At 46.4% G+C, this 15,191-nt stretch overlaps 1 protein-coding gene across 3 annotated transcripts in view; it reads left to right on the top strand.

Moving 5' to 3' along the window:
- Positions 1 to 15,191, top strand: part of LRRC9 (leucine rich repeat containing 9) — a 77,265-nt gene that overhangs the window by 36,687 nt on the left and 25,387 nt on the right. For all 3 annotated transcript variants that reach the window (XM_081858414.1, XM_081858412.1, XM_081858413.1), the window contains 5 exons: positions 679 to 798; positions 2,169 to 2,360; positions 4,841 to 4,966; positions 7,744 to 7,875; positions 14,456 to 14,633. In XM_081858414.1, the coding sequence (XP_081714540.1) occupies positions 679 to 798; positions 2,169 to 2,360; positions 4,841 to 4,966; positions 7,744 to 7,875; positions 14,456 to 14,633 (748 nt within the window). The remainder of the gene's footprint in view (positions 1 to 678; positions 799 to 2,168; positions 2,361 to 4,840; positions 4,967 to 7,743; positions 7,876 to 14,455; positions 14,634 to 15,191) is intronic.

The following is a 15,191-nucleotide window of genomic DNA, read 5'->3' on the forward strand; positions in this document are numbered from 1 at the left end:
ATTCTTCCCCCCCCCCCTTCAATAAGGAATAAATTTTAAAAACCACCAGTCTCCTTGCACCTCTCTAGACAGGTCAGGATTTCACAGGTGCATGGTGGTAAGGAGTCAGACTGAAGAATCTCCTGGCAGTGGAGGTGGAAGGAGAAGAGAATGTAGCTTCATTGTCTTTTAATGTATTGTTGCATTTATATCTCATATTTCTTCAAACAATCATGTGTGGTTCTCCGCCCCCCGCCCCCCGCCCCCGGCTTCCATTTTATCCTCACAACATCCCTGGGAGGTAGGTTACGCCAAGACATAGTGACTAGCCTTGGTCACCCAGCGAGCTTAGTGGGGATATGAACCCCTGGCCTCCTGCTCTAGCCACTAGGCCACACTGCCTCTGCATTGCAATGGTGAAGGGGGGAGAGTTTTTCTAGCAAGGCTTTTTAGGGCCAGATGCGACTAAACATGGAACTGTCCCAATTATATTGAAAAGGGGCAGAGCTTGGTTTTTTTTCTTTTTCTCTTTTTTAACAAAGCAAGAGGACCAATGCAGCAGAGCAGTGCAGAAGCCCAACCCCATAATAAAAGTTTCAGTCCCAAACTGATACCCTCCAGATGTTGTGGCTCAGTGGCAGGGTAGCAGCTGCCTTGCATTCAGAAGATCATTCAATCCCCTCTTCTCTTTCAACGCAGATTCTGAATCTGCATGGAAACAGGCTGAGCAAACTCCGAGACATCTCCAAGCTCACCGGGCTTCGCAAACTCATCATTAGTTTTAACGAATTCACCTGTTTAGATGACGTTTACCACCTGGTAAGAGTAACGCGGCTACATTTTTTTCTCATTAGAGTGGGTATGTTTGTAAAAATTAAATTTAAGGCACAAAGTGAAAAAGCCCTGGAGTGAAGGGAGCTTTTCACGGGGAAACGCAAGTCTTTGGACATCATTGGATATAATAATTATCTGCTTAAAACCTTTGGTGTGACTTTATAGATCGTAGAATTGAAGAGTTGGAAGGGACCCCCAATGGTCATCTAGATGAACCCCCTGCAATGCAGGAATCTCAGCTCAAGCATCCCTGGCAGATGGCCATCCAACCTCTGCTTAAAAACCTCCAAGGAAGGAGAGTCTACCACTTTCCGAGGGAGACCGTGGCATGAAATTCTACTCAATATTGATCCAGAGCAGAACTCCAATGTATAGTTAGCAGAGTAAAAACTTAAACCTGTTGCAGGATTCTCAAGAAATAGAGCAGAGGCAATTAATATTTCATCCAGCAAAGCTTTACTGCTGCTGAAGGCAAATGAGCACAATGGTCACAAATCCAATACATTCAGGATTGGCCCTGTCCATAAAAAATCCAGTTGCAGCAGACTTAACTTAAATTTGCAATAACTTATAATAACACTAAGCATGCTATGTACAGAACACCACACCAGAAGGAAAAGAGATAGAAAGAGAAAATGAAACCCAGGCTCCTTTTGGCATTATTATAGTCTCCATGACCTTGACAGAAGAGATGACAGAACCAGTTTAAGCCAGCTGTCATCAGCTTCTCTGAAGGAATAACCCAAACATCATGAACCTTCTGCTTGCTTCTTTCACACAGAGAAGCTTCCAGAACCCTCTTGAACATAGCTGTCAACTTTTCCCTTTTCTTGCAAGGAATCCTATTCAGAATAAGGGAATTTCCCTTAAAAAAAAGGAAACAGCTATGCTCTAGAATAGAATAGAATAGAATAGAATAGAATAGAATAGGAAAGATCTCTACACTTCAGATCAGTACTTTCTGCACCAAGAAATGCAGTTCCACTGTCAAACCACCCAATACAATCGTAATACCATGCACATTGTTCTGCAAACAAATTACTGTATTTTTCGCTCTATAAGACGCACCAGACCACAAGACGCACCTAGTTTTTGGAGGAGGAAAACAAGAAAAAATATATTCTGAATCTCAGAAGCCAGAACAGCAAGAGGGATCACTGCGCAGTGAAAGCAGCAATCCCTCTTGCTGTTCTGGCTTCTGGGATAGCTGCGCAGCCTGCATTCGCTCCATAAGACGCACACACATTTCCCCTTACTTTTTAGGAGGGAAAAAGTGAGTCATAGAGCAAAAAATACGGTAGTTTCTTAGCTGCTTGCTTTTCAAGTCATCCTTACACTTCTTACTTCCGCTGCAGCCAAACCTGGAATATTTTGACGCCAGCCATAACCACGTGATCACCCTGGAGGGCATCAGAGGCCTAAACAAACTGAAGTATTTGGACTTAAGCTGGAACCAGCTGAAGAAGGCCGGGGAGGAAATTGGCGTCTTACGGAAACATACCCCCATGGTGCTCAGTCTCGATATCCGTCATAACCCATGGCATAAGGTAGATCTCCTGCTGAACTTGTAACAAAACAAAAAAAACCCCACAAAACTGGGGTCTTTTTTTTTTTTTTAACTTCAGTGCTGCCTTTCAAGTAAGCCCCATTAGCACAGGTCTTTGTTAATGCTACTAGGACAATTCCCTGTTTCTGCTGTGAGTGTTGTTATACAACGGCAGCGATGGGGAGCTTCTGGCCTGCAGATGTTGCCAGAGGTTACTCACAACCGGCAGCTACTTCTGTGTTGGATATGATGCTGTTGCAGAAGTTACTTTCCCCTCCTGTGTCTCCACCCCCATCATTCTGCCCGGACAGTGAGGTCCAGCTCCAAGGGCCTTCTGGTGGTTCCCTCCCTGCGAGAAGCCAATTTACAGGGAACCAGGCAGAGGGCCTTCTCAGTGGTGGCACCCACCCTGTGGAACGCCCTCCCACCAGATGTCAAAGAGGAAAACAACTACCAGACTTTTAGAAGTCATCTGAAGGCGGCCCTGTTTAGGGAAGCTTTTAATGTTTAATAGATTATTGTGTTTTAATATTCTGTTGGAAGCCACCCAGAGTGGCTGGGGAAACCTAGCCAGATGGGCAGAGTATAAATAATAAATTATTATTATTATTAATTATTATTATTATTATAGTAGTGCGTTAGAGAAGGCCGTGCTGAATTTCATTTGCTGTTCCTTTCATTTGCTGTCCATTCAGTTGCCTTCTTTATACATTAAGATTAGGAGAAACTTTATTCATATTAGCCAACGGCCATAGCAACATAAAACAAGCAATAAAGGAATAAAGGGGACCCCTGATAAAAATAAAAAGACAGCAATCAAAGGGCAATCAAATGACCAAGATTATCGTTCAGATAGTGGCCCTTAATCTCATTGCACCCTCAGTCGTTTATACGTTGCTTTCCCAATAAGATGGGCCAAAGAGAGGAATAAACAGCAAAACATAAATAAGAACTAATAAAAGAACTAAAAGCAATATAGCCATAAGGCAGGACTAAATCTGGTAGCTTCTCAATAAAATGCAAACGGCGTCGCATATTTCCTCCATCCCTACGCCCTGGTAAACACAAATGTTCTTAAGTTGTCCATGGAAGGTGACCAATGCAGGGCCTGGGATAACTTGTACTTTGGGATAGGAGCCACCACCTGCAGGAATCCTGAGGCAAGTAGGAGAGGATACATGGATTAAATATTATCCCTCCTCACTTACGCTAGTGAGCAAGCAGAAGAGCACATTCCCTTGCAGATTGCTGGAAGCAAGTTGATGGATTCGTTAGAATCGTTTAAATTAAGCAAACCAATCTGGCTTGTCCAGTCTGGCTTGTTCCAGGTAAGTTTCCCCTTTTATTTCCCTCTTAAAATAATAACAACACGATAGTCTTCTTTAAAAGCAAGAGTAAAGTTTACTTGCATTCAGTTCACAGCAGTAATCTGAAGGCAGGCTTTATCTTGTGCTTACAGTTACATTTGTAGAGAAAAGGTAAGTCTGAGCTGGGCCTCAGACATTCTTCCTTGTGGCTTCCATCCTCTGTAAGGATAAGCCATGTGCTGGCTAAGAGCCAGAAGAGGAGGTCCAAGAGTGTGCTGGTCCCGGGGGGTTACCGTGCAGCATGGTCCGAGTCCAGTCCAAGGTTGAGGGTGCGGTATGGAGGCTGTCCGTCAAGGCTGAAGCTGGGTCCAAGGCAGGGAGTCGGGTGAGGTCAGGAACTCTGGCAGGAGAGCACGACAGGGTGCAGGCAGGAACAGGCTACCAACAACATTGCTCCCGCAACCTGGGACTGGGGCTGGCTGGCTTTTATCTGCCCCGAGGCATAGGGCGGCCCCGGTCCCCAGGTGACTCGCCTCCCCTGGCCTGGAGGCGAGCACTCCTCCTGCAGGAACTTAGTTCCCTCCGCCTCTCTGCCCTGAGCCTCTGCAGCTCAGGAGAGGCTGGAGGGTCACCAGACCCAGAGGCAACCTCAGCTTCCCCTGACGGGGCTGAGAGTGGAGCACCTGCAGGCAATGGGTCCTCCATCACCTCAGGAGACAGAGCAGACTCACCTGGTGCCTGCACCTGAGGATCCGGCACAGGTGAGGGCCCTTCAGGTTCAAGTCCCAGCCCCGGCTCAGCCGGTCCTGGAGGCGGGGACTCCTGTGCAGGCTGGGATTCCTCAGGTTCAGCCTCTGAATCGGATTCCCAGGCCATCACAAAGAGAGAAGCTTGAAAGGAGAAAATGGAAAAATGGGAGATGGCGGCATGGCTAGCCATTTTACAGAGTCAGATAGGGTCATGCCCATCTACCTGGTCAAACACAAGGAGAGGTGGCTCCAGAACAGGTACGACAGGAAGTCCTCCCTGGCTGGAGCCACATTCCCCTGTGTGTCCACTCTAGGCAACAGGAAAATGTTGTACTTGACTGCTTCAGTGAAGATATATCCCACACCACTGAATGATTCCATTCAAGGTCATCCCACTCTTGTTTTTCTCTCCCCTCCCCCACCAGCCAGCCTCTGTACGCTTGAGTGTGATTGGCCAGCTGAGGGCTCTGACTCACCTTGACGGACTTCTGATCACTGAGGACGAGGCGGCAGCTGCCATCCAGTTCATGGCAGACTCGAAAATCACGCAGGTTAGACAGTCCAGGTTTGTTTAATCATTTAAGGCAGCAGCAAGGAATAATAAATAATAATAATAAATTTTATTTATACCCCGCCCTCCCCAGCCAAGACCGGGCTCAGGGCGGCTAACACCAGGTATAAAAACAATTGATTAAAATACAACTTAAAAACAATTGATTAAAATACAACTTAAAAACTAGATTAAAGTACAACATTAAAAAGAGTTCTCGACCCACGTGGGGCATCTCCTCATGGGAAAACCTTTGGAGGGAGGGGAGCAAAGCATCGTGGGGTCAGCGCTGTCTTTAGCCTATGTGCCGCCAGGGTGCAAAGATCCGCCCAGCACCCCCAAATTTCATGTGCACGGTGCTGTTGTGAATGACAAGTGCCACCGCTGGCACAGCACATGTTTGGTAAATGAGTGCACAAAGTTGAAAGTCCTTTAGTGAAACAGTAGGTATACATTTTAGTAATACCTAGATATATATGCATTTTGTTTTTCTTGCTTCATCAAAATTATTTATTATTTCATAACAGGTAGATAGTTAAGAGCTTAGGCGGCTTCAGCAGCAGGAGCCTGGTGCCCCCCCAGAATTTGGCATCTGGGTTCCCTGCACCCCTTGCACCCCCGGGTAAAGACGGCCCTGAGTGGGGTAGCAGAACTGGGAATAATAGATCCACGGAAGACGCTATCACTACCACTCTCCATGCTGCTCTGTTCCATCTGGAGCAGCCGGGGAGTTATGTGAGGCTGCTGTTTGTGGATTTTAGCTCTGCTTTTAACACTATCCTCCCCCATAGACTGGTGTCCAAGCTAGAGGCGATTGGACTCTCCAACTCCACCTGTCTCTGGGTTTTGGACTTTTTGTCAGAACGTTCTCAGAGGGTTAGAGTAGGGTCACATATGTCCACAGCCCTTAGCCTTAACACCGGCTCACCACAGGGTTGTGTGTTGAGTCCCCTGCTCTATACTCTCTATACGTATGATTGTACAGCCATTTATTCCAGCAACAAAATCATCAAGTTTGCTGATGACACTACGGTGGTGGGGCTCATTTCAGGAGGGGATGAGTCCGCCTATCGGGACGAGGTGGAGCGGCTTTGTGCTTGGTGTGGAGAGAACAATCTGGCTCTTAATACGGCTAAGACCAAGGAATTGGTGGTGGATTACAGGAAAAAAAAGGCGGACATTCAGCCCTTGTATATCAACGGGGAACGGGTGGAGAGGGTGGCGGAATTCAGGTTTTTGGGAGTGACTATCGATCAGGGCATGACTTGGAGCGCAAATACCACTGCTCTGGTGAAGAAGGCCCAGCAGAGAATTTATTTCCTCAGACTTTTAAAGAAGAACAATCTGAGTGAGAGACTGCTGGTGTCCTTCTACCGAGGCTCCATAGAGAGCATTCTCACATACTGTATTTGTGCCTGGTTCTCCAGCTGTACAGCTAGGAAGAGGAAGGTGCTCCAGAAGGTCATAACCACAGCCCAAAGGATTATTGGTCATCCCCTCCCATCTTTGGAAGAACTGTACGGTTCCCGTTGTCTTAGGAAAGCAAACAATATCCTGCAGGATGCATCTCACCCGGGACACAGTCTGTTTGTACTACTGCCTTCTGGCAGGAGATACAGAAACATCAAGTCAAGGACAAATAGACTGAAAAATAGTTTCTATCCAAGAGCTGTGGCCTTCTTAAATGCAGTAACTCGATAGTGTGACCTGGGAGTTTGATGGGTGTGGGTGTGGGTGTGGCTGGAATGTGGTTTGTTTGGTTGTTGTTGTTGTTTTGCTTTTGTTGTTTTTAAGGGATGGCATCCAATTTCGTTGCACTTGTGCAATGTTGCACTTGTGTAATGACAATAAAGAATCTATCTATCTATCTATCTATAATGCCAATATATTTCCCGCTTGACAACGCACGTGCCCTTTGAGTTTCAGACAGTACATGGGTAGACGAGTAAAAGAAGCCCGGGACACAAATTTTCAAGGCCCTCTAGTGGCTAGGGCGGCTCATTTGCCAGGATTTAGCGTTAAGTCTGGAAGTGTCTACTCAATTCTGACCAGACTTTGTTTGGTGGGCATTCCCAAGAGGGAATGCGCGAAGGATATGCTGCAGGAGATCCATTTGGGTCCTGTATGTATGTCCACCAGGATTTCCACAATCACCCCATACTCTGAGCTGCAGACCCAGGAGAGGTCCCATAGGTACAAGGGTCCTAGGCAGTATAGGGCTTTAAAGGTTAAAACCAGACCTTATACCTGATCCTGTACTCCACCGGGAGCCAGTGCAGCTGGTATAGCACCGGGTTAATGTGATCCCGCGGCGAGGACCCCGTAAGGAATCTTGCTGCGGCATTCTGCACCCGCTGGAGTTTCTGGGTCAGTCTCAAGGGCAGCCTCTGCATGCTATTGGACCCCATCTCCCATCAGTCCCAGCCAGCATGGGCCAATAGCGAGGGATGATGGGAGTTGCAGTCCAGGTGACAGCTGGGAGAGCCACAGGCTCCCTACCACTGGAGGTAGGCAGAGTTAGTTTTCTGTTAAGCTGATGGTCTCTCCAGCAGTGAGTTTCTTCATCGACCTTGCAAGCTTTTTAGAAAAACGAAAGTATGCTTGGCCTACCCAGAAATGAGCGGAATGAGCCTGCTCTCGCAAGGTTGGGAGAGGGCAGGAAATCCCCACTCTCACACACATTTGCTTTAAAAATGTCTCCGAGGGTGATTTGATTGGGTTACGTCGCTGCACGTTCGTTTGCTGTTTGCCTTCATTCTGGTGGTTTCGTTCCTCCAGGCGTCTCTGGTGGAGAATTCTCGGACGGACCAAGACAGGCTTCGCATACTGAGCATCCTTCCTCAGGCCGTGATCCTGACCCAGATTAGCAAGAACAGAGTGGACGTGTTTCAGAACAACTGGCCTTCTCGGGTAAGGGGAAAACCTTATCAAATACCACGTGCTCGTAAAATCAGATCTCCTGAAATTTTGTGAGCAGGTCCACCACTTATGGGGCCTGCTGTGGCACCCCCATTGCCATTCTCTAACTCTAGAGGACTCTCCCGCAGAAGCCTCTTAGAACCAGATTCTCCTCCACTCCATAGGAGAAAAAGATAGCTGGGTCTCTTTAACGCTGTGGCTCCCAGAGTGGGCAATACTGCACCCCCAGGGGGTTCAGTAGGATGATTTAGGGGGGTGCTAGAGGCAAGGGGGCTGCTGGAGGTGTAGACAACTGTCAGCCTTTGGAAGGCTGGCATCACTGCATCAAGTTCATAAAGTTTTGTTGAATTACTGTATTTTTCGCTCCAAAAGACGCACCAGACCATAAGGCACACCTAGTTTTGGGAGGAGGAAAACAAGAAAAAATTATTCTGAATCCCAGAAGCCATAACAGCAAGAGGGATCTGGTTTCTGGGATACTGTGTGGCTGTTCTGGCTTCTGAGATAACCGCGCCAAGCCTTTTCAGGGCAGCGGGATGAAGGCTCCCCCTGCCCATATTGGAAGACACAAGATTTACCCATCCGGGAAGAATGGCAGATGAAGTTGATGGACTATATGGAACTGGAGGAAATGACTGGCAGAATCCGAGACCAGGGAGAAGAGTCGGTGGAGGAAGATTGGAGGAAATTTGTTTTTTTTTAAAAAAAAATTATTAAAATTTTTAAATACAAATGTAAAAATAATAAACAATATAACATGTATCATAACATAGTTTCATAACTTCTTTGGACTCCCTCACGTCTCCCGCTCCCACTTACATCATTGTAAATTTTTACCAGCAATTTATCATCTTGTTTACGTTCTTGTGCCCCGTTCATTTAAATATAATCTAATAGTTCTCCAGAAGGTTTATATTTCTCACTTGTCATCCCAATTCCATCTAATTTAGTGGTGCTCAATTATTTATGATCTAGCATCCTTCTTAACATTCAACCAAATTACAGTATTTTTGCAAATACATCTTAAATTTCTTCCAATCTTCTTCAACCCTCTCCTCTCCCAGGTCTCGGATTCTGCCGGTCATCTCGGCCAGTTCCATATAGTCTATCAGTTGCATCTGCCATTCTTCCAGTGTGGGTAGATCTTGGGTTTTCCAATGCTTAGCGATGAGTATCCTTGCTGCCGTTGTTGCGTACAGGAAAAAAGTTCTGTCCTTCTTTATCACCCTCTGGCCGACAATACCCAGGAGGAAGGCCTCTGGTTTCTTGGGGAAAGTATACTTAAATACCTTTTTCAACTCATTATATATCATTTCCCAGAAGGCCTTCACTCTAGGGCAGGTCCACCAGAGGTGAAAGAATGTTCCTTCATTTCCTTTACATTTCCAACATTTGTTATCAGACAAATGGTATATTTTGGCAAGTTTAACTGGGGTCATGTACCATCTATATATCATTTTCATTACATTTTCCTTCAAAGCATTACATGCGGAAGATTGGAGGAAATTTAAAGTTTATCTACAGAAACATTGCAAAATTAAGGAATGTTAGAAGGTTGTTGGAATGAAGTTATGTGGTTTTAGCAGAAATGATATAAAGGATTAGGTAAAAATTGATTTAATATACTACAGTATATTAAGATAAATTATTAGCATAAAAACAAAGCTGGAAAGGATTTGCTGAAACATCTAATTGAACTAGAATACAAAAAAGGGAGGTGTGAGGAGGTCAAGGAAATAAGCAAAGGAAAGAAAGCTATGTAAAGGTTTGATCTGTTTTTTTTTTTAATTGTTTGTATTTCTTATGTCTTTTTTTTCTTATTTTCCTTTTTTTGTTTTTTTTTTTCTCTTTGTAATCGTTAAAATTTGAATAAATACTATTTAAAAAATAAAAAAAGAAGGGGAGACTTCCGGGATAGCGCGAACGGGTAATGGCGGATTCCCTCCGAGCCCCGGAGGGAATCGGCTCCGTCGAGGACGGGTCTTGCCGTGCCGGCGACACGGGGACCCTTAAAAACCGCAAGCGCGGAAGCTTGCGGACCTGGTAACTCGGTGGGCACCTCAAGCGCCCTCCCCGACCCGCGAAGAGCCTTTTTAAAGGCTGCGGAGTGGACTGGGGAGCGGCGTGGTGCTGAGAGTTCAGCGCTACCTCGGCGGAGCGAAGCCGCGAGCCATGACCGTAGAGCGCCGTCTTTCTTCCTGAAATTGGGACTGAAAAAAGCAACCCGTGAGTAGAAGGAAATTTTGGCACTAAAAGTTTTTATTCCTGAATTCGAGTACGATCGGGGGACGTGTCAAAAAGGAAGTCCACACTCCCCCCCCCACCAAAAGACTTAAAGTAAGGAGAGGAACACTAAGTCGGAAAAACTGTGGTGTTTAAAGAAAAAGCTTTCATAAATTGGATTAAAAAGTTAATTGTGCTGGAGTGAAGAGAGGGGAATTTCAGAGGTTTTTTTTCTTTTGTTTTCTCTGGCTGACCCCCCCCCCCGAACCCGGGCAGCGCCCTGTGTGTGAACCCGAGAGAAAGAATAAGGAGTTTGACAGCTGTCAAAAGAGCTGTCAAACGGATAGTTAAAACCTGGAACTGTGCTACAAATATATTTTCGGATTAAAAGTGTTACATTAAATTCACTGGAAACAAACTAATTTTGAACAACAAAGTAACGGACTGTTGGAAAAGAACCATGATGGAAATCCCCCTGGAGGGAACCAAAGACATTGCAATGGCGGCTGAAGGAAAATTACTGGCAGAGATAAAAAAAATGTTTTTTTTGGTGGGAGCTCTGCAAGAACAGAGCTCGGCTATGAGTGAACAATTGATGACCTTCAATCTTAAACTAAGCAACTCTGTTGATGGAATTAACCGGATGGAAAAAGAACCTGCAGCTGCAGAAGAAGAGATAACTTTAGAACTGGGGGAAAAAGAAGAAGGAGAAGAGGGAGTTCAGGAGGAAGAGAGTAATCAAAAGTCTGTAACTTTTGGGAACAAAAGAAATGAAGAAGACAACCAAAGGATTACAAATCTGCAAAGAAAGATGGAAGTCCCTGGAATAACTGGAATATCGAGCTATAAAAGAATGAACAAGTTTGATGGGGACTTATTCTTTAAGCTGCAACAGGGGAGATTTGTCGATCCTGGACAGAAACTGTTTCTGTTTGATTTGGAAGGAGGAAAATATGAGGAACTGGGGACAGAATTCCTCCGAGAAGAGAAGACCAACAAAAAGGACTATAAACAAAATTGGTGGAAAGAGACTAATTGGGGCCTAAGGGCCTCCGATGTGAGAAATCCAGGTTAAAAATATGGGAAGGAGCAAAAACCGGGGTAGGGGAGGGAGGGGAGTGTAGGGTGGTAAGACTCTGGGATCTAGAACTGAAATATTATGATTTTTGGTTCAATATATGATTTTTGGTTTAATATAAAGACCGAGGAATTTGTGGGAGAGAAATTAGGCCGACCTTAGAGAAAGGATTCAATGTATATAATGGGATATGATAAGTAAAAATGGAAAAATGATAAACTTTAAGAAAGATATGAACGATATTTAAGAGAAATGAACAAATAACTTGCTGAGATACTTAATGAAATTGGAAGGTGGGTAGGGGGGTGTGGGGAAGTCACTGAAAGAAGGTAATGAATGTAAGACTATGAAATCACAGATGTTTTGTTTTGTGTTTGTTTTATATGTGTGTGTTTGTCTGAAAAAGCTGAAAACCCAATAAATTTTTTTATAAAAAAAAATAAATAAATAAAAAATAAAAAAAGAAGGCTCCCCCTGCCCGAAGAGGCTGCACACGGCTAAGGGCAGAAGCCAGGACAGGCACGTCACTGAAGGGGTGCTGTGCAGCTCTCCCTCTCTGAGAGGGAGAGCTGTGCAGCGCCCCTTCAAGCGAAGCGGGAGGAGGAACAGAAGGAGACCCTTCTGTTCCTCCTTCGGCTTCCAGGACAGGCGCTGCGCATAGAGGGAGAGCTGTGCAGCGCCCCTTCAAGCAAAGCGGGAGGAGGAACAGAAGGAGACCCTTCTGTTCCTCCTTCGGCTTCCAGGACAGGCGCTGCGCATAGAGGGAGAGCTGTGCAGCGCCCCTTCAAGCGAAGCGGGAGGAGGAACAGAAGGAGACCCTTCTGTTCCTCCTTCGGCTTCCAGGACAGGCGCTGCGCATAGAGGGAGAGCTGTGCAGCGCCCCTTCAGCGAAGCGGGAGGAGGAACAGAAGGAGACCCTTCTGTTCCTCCTTCGGCTTCCAGGACAGGCGCTGCGCATAGAGGGAGAGCTGTGCAGCGCCCCTTCAAGCGAAGCGGGAGGAGGAACAGAAGGAGACCCTTCTGTTCCTCCTTCGGCTTCCAGGACAGGCGCTGCGCATAGAGGGAGAGCTGTGCAGCGCCCCTTCAGCGAAGCGGGAGGAGGAACAGAAGGGGCTCCGTTCCTCCTCCCACTTCGCTGAAGGGGCGCTGCGTAGCTCTCCTTTTCTGCTCAGCGCCATTCGCTCCATAAGACGCACTCAAATTTCCCCTTACTCTTTAGGAGGAAAAATGTGCCGTCTTATGGAGCGAAAAATACGGTAAATAAACTAGCTTTAATTAAATAAGCGTGCAGTTAGCTGCTACTTTTTTGGAATTTTATTGGGTCCTAGTGGCTCGTGGAAACAGCTATTCTGAATAAGGGTAGGGGGAACTGGGAATGAATTTTTGGAACGAAGCAGGTGGAACGGAAAAGTTTGCGTTCGACAGGTAAGATAAAAGCAGACGGTTCCAAAAACCCTTCCGTGGCTCCATCTCAGAGTAAGCAGTTTGTGGTTATAATGGAGCCGCCTTCCTCTGATCAGTCAGGCTAACGGCCCATCAAGCTGACTGATAGGCAACCATTTCCCAAGCTCTCTGGAGAAACCTCAGGTCCAGCTCCTTTCAGCATAGTGCACGGGGGCACAGTTCTCATTCTCCCTCCTCAATGACCACCCACCGTTCGTAGTCCGTTCCACAAAATAAGGCCATTGGACAAGGCAGTCCAGGGAGATCCTCAGGCACCTCGACCTGTCACAGTCTGTGTTGTGGCCCATCATCCAGAATCATGTTAATTTGCCATGTAGAAAAGGTTAAAAGCTCCTCTGTCAGTTCGATTTGTTGCGCGGCGCATAGCATAGCTAGAGGAGAACACATTTGGGCAGATGAGCATAGCGTTCTGCTCTTTGTACATTAAGGGAAGCGCATTCACAGAGGCTGCCAAGAGAGGCGGACGTTTCAGCCCATGGTGTCAACATTACACTGGGTGACATCGGTGCCAAAGGTGATTCGTATCGGGGGAAGGACACATTTTTGCTGAAAACATATATGCATTGCAACAAGAGGCGAAAAGAGAAACCTCTGGGGGTTCTCGGGGAGGTAGTTACTGGGTTTCAGAAAGATGGGTCCAGAACACACCTCAGTTACCTGTCCACTGGAGAATCTTTTGAAAACCACTGTCTCACTACCTCAGTCTCCCACCTCTGTAAAATGGAAATCCTGGGAAGCTAGATTCCCACATTATTGTGAGGATGAAAACAAGTAATGAGATATGATTCAGCAGGGCAGAACTGTGTTTTGTGGTTTATCCTTTTTTAAAGTGTCAATAAGAAATTTTAAAATGTTGGCGATCAGTTGGAATTTAGGCAGGTATTAGCCTCTGTACATATTGTTAAAATGCAGCGCTCAATGTGCACACACACTCACAGAAACTGAACTATAGAAATAGTGATTATTATTATCATTACAGTCGTACCTCGTGTTGCGTTTGCTTTTGCTTCAGTGTTTTCAGGTTGCGTCCCACGGCGACCCAGAAGTACCGGAAAGGGTTACTTCCGGGTTTCCCCGCATGCACAGATGCACAAAATGACATCACGCGCATGCGCAGAAGTGACAAATCGCGACCTGCAGCTGCGCAGTTGCAGGTTGCGTTCTGCTTATGTTGCGAACGGGCCTCCGGAACGGATCCTGTTTGCAACCAGAGGTACCACTGTACAGTGGTGCCTCGCAAGACGAAATTAATCCGTTCCGTGAGGCTCTTCGTATAGCGGTTTTTTCGTCTTGCGAAGCAAGCCCATTGACAGCTTAGCAGATTAGCGCTATTAGCGGTTTAGCGGCTTTTAGCGGCTTTTAGCGGCTTATCAGCTTAGCGGATCAGCTGATAAGCGGCTTAGCTGCTTAGAAAAAGGGGGGGAGGGGGAAAAACCCGCAGGAACTCGCAAGACATTTTCGTCTTGCGAAGCAAGCCCATAGGGAAATTCGTTTTGCGAAGCGCCTCCAAAACGGAAAACCCTTTGGTCTAGCGGGTTTTCCATCTTGCGAGGCGTTCGTCTTGCGGGGCACCACTGTATTATTATTTATTACAGTTGTTAGTAGCTTTATACAAGAAGAAAAGACTCAGTGAAATTCAATGAGATAAAATATGCTCCTGTCTGTCGTTCAGTGTAGGATAGGCTGTGCACCAAACATCATGTGCACTGATGACTCTCATAGCTAGAATCCCGAATTCATTGATTCAGCAGAGTTATACAGTTATGATTGTGTTTTCTCCTCTCTCCCCCCTCCCCGCCCTAACAGATCACGGTGTTAGACCTTGACGGGCAACATCTCAGCAGAATCAGTGGCTTGGACAAACTGGAGAATTTGCGGTGGGCATCCTTTAGCAACAACAACCTCACTAAAATAGAAGGGCTGGATACTTGTCAAAATCTGGAGGAGCTCACGGTAGATGGAAACTGCATCACAACCCTCGAGGGTAAGGTATTTTGCATGTTCCATTCTGAATATCCACAGCTTTGGGCGTTCCTGGACTCTGCTCCCAGGGAGGAGGCCAGGGCCAGGAGTACTTCTGCACAGCAGCAGCTTTTGCAAGAGCTTTGCCATTTCCTGGAGGAGACAGGCGTCACATGATCGTCCGCCTTGGAGAAGCGGCGCTTAGAAAGGGCAGCTGGTGCAGAATGCTTTCACTTCAGGGCCCATGATACACGATGGCACTGGATTCTGAATTGTTTCTGGGTCCATGGGTGTAGTCAGGATTTAAGTTAGAGGGTGGGCAGGACAGCCACCCGTAACCATCCTCTGTCTCTTTCTCGCAGATTCGGAATGAAGTGTCTCAACAACAGTTGTTTGTTTATTATTGTTGTTGTTGTTTAGTCATTTAGTCGTGTCCGACTCTTTGTCACCCCATGGACCAGAGCACGCCAGGCACTCCTGTCTTTCACTGCCTCCCGCAGTTTGGTCAAACTCATGCTGGTAGCTTCGAGAACACTGTCCCACCATCTCGTCCTCTGTCGTCCCCTTCTCCTTGTGCCCT

The sequence above is a fragment of the Podarcis erhardii genome (genome assembly GCF_964252035.2).
Source record: "Podarcis erhardii genome assembly, chromosome: 1".
NCBI lineage: Eukaryota > Metazoa > Chordata > Lepidosauria > Squamata > Lacertidae > Podarcis > Podarcis erhardii.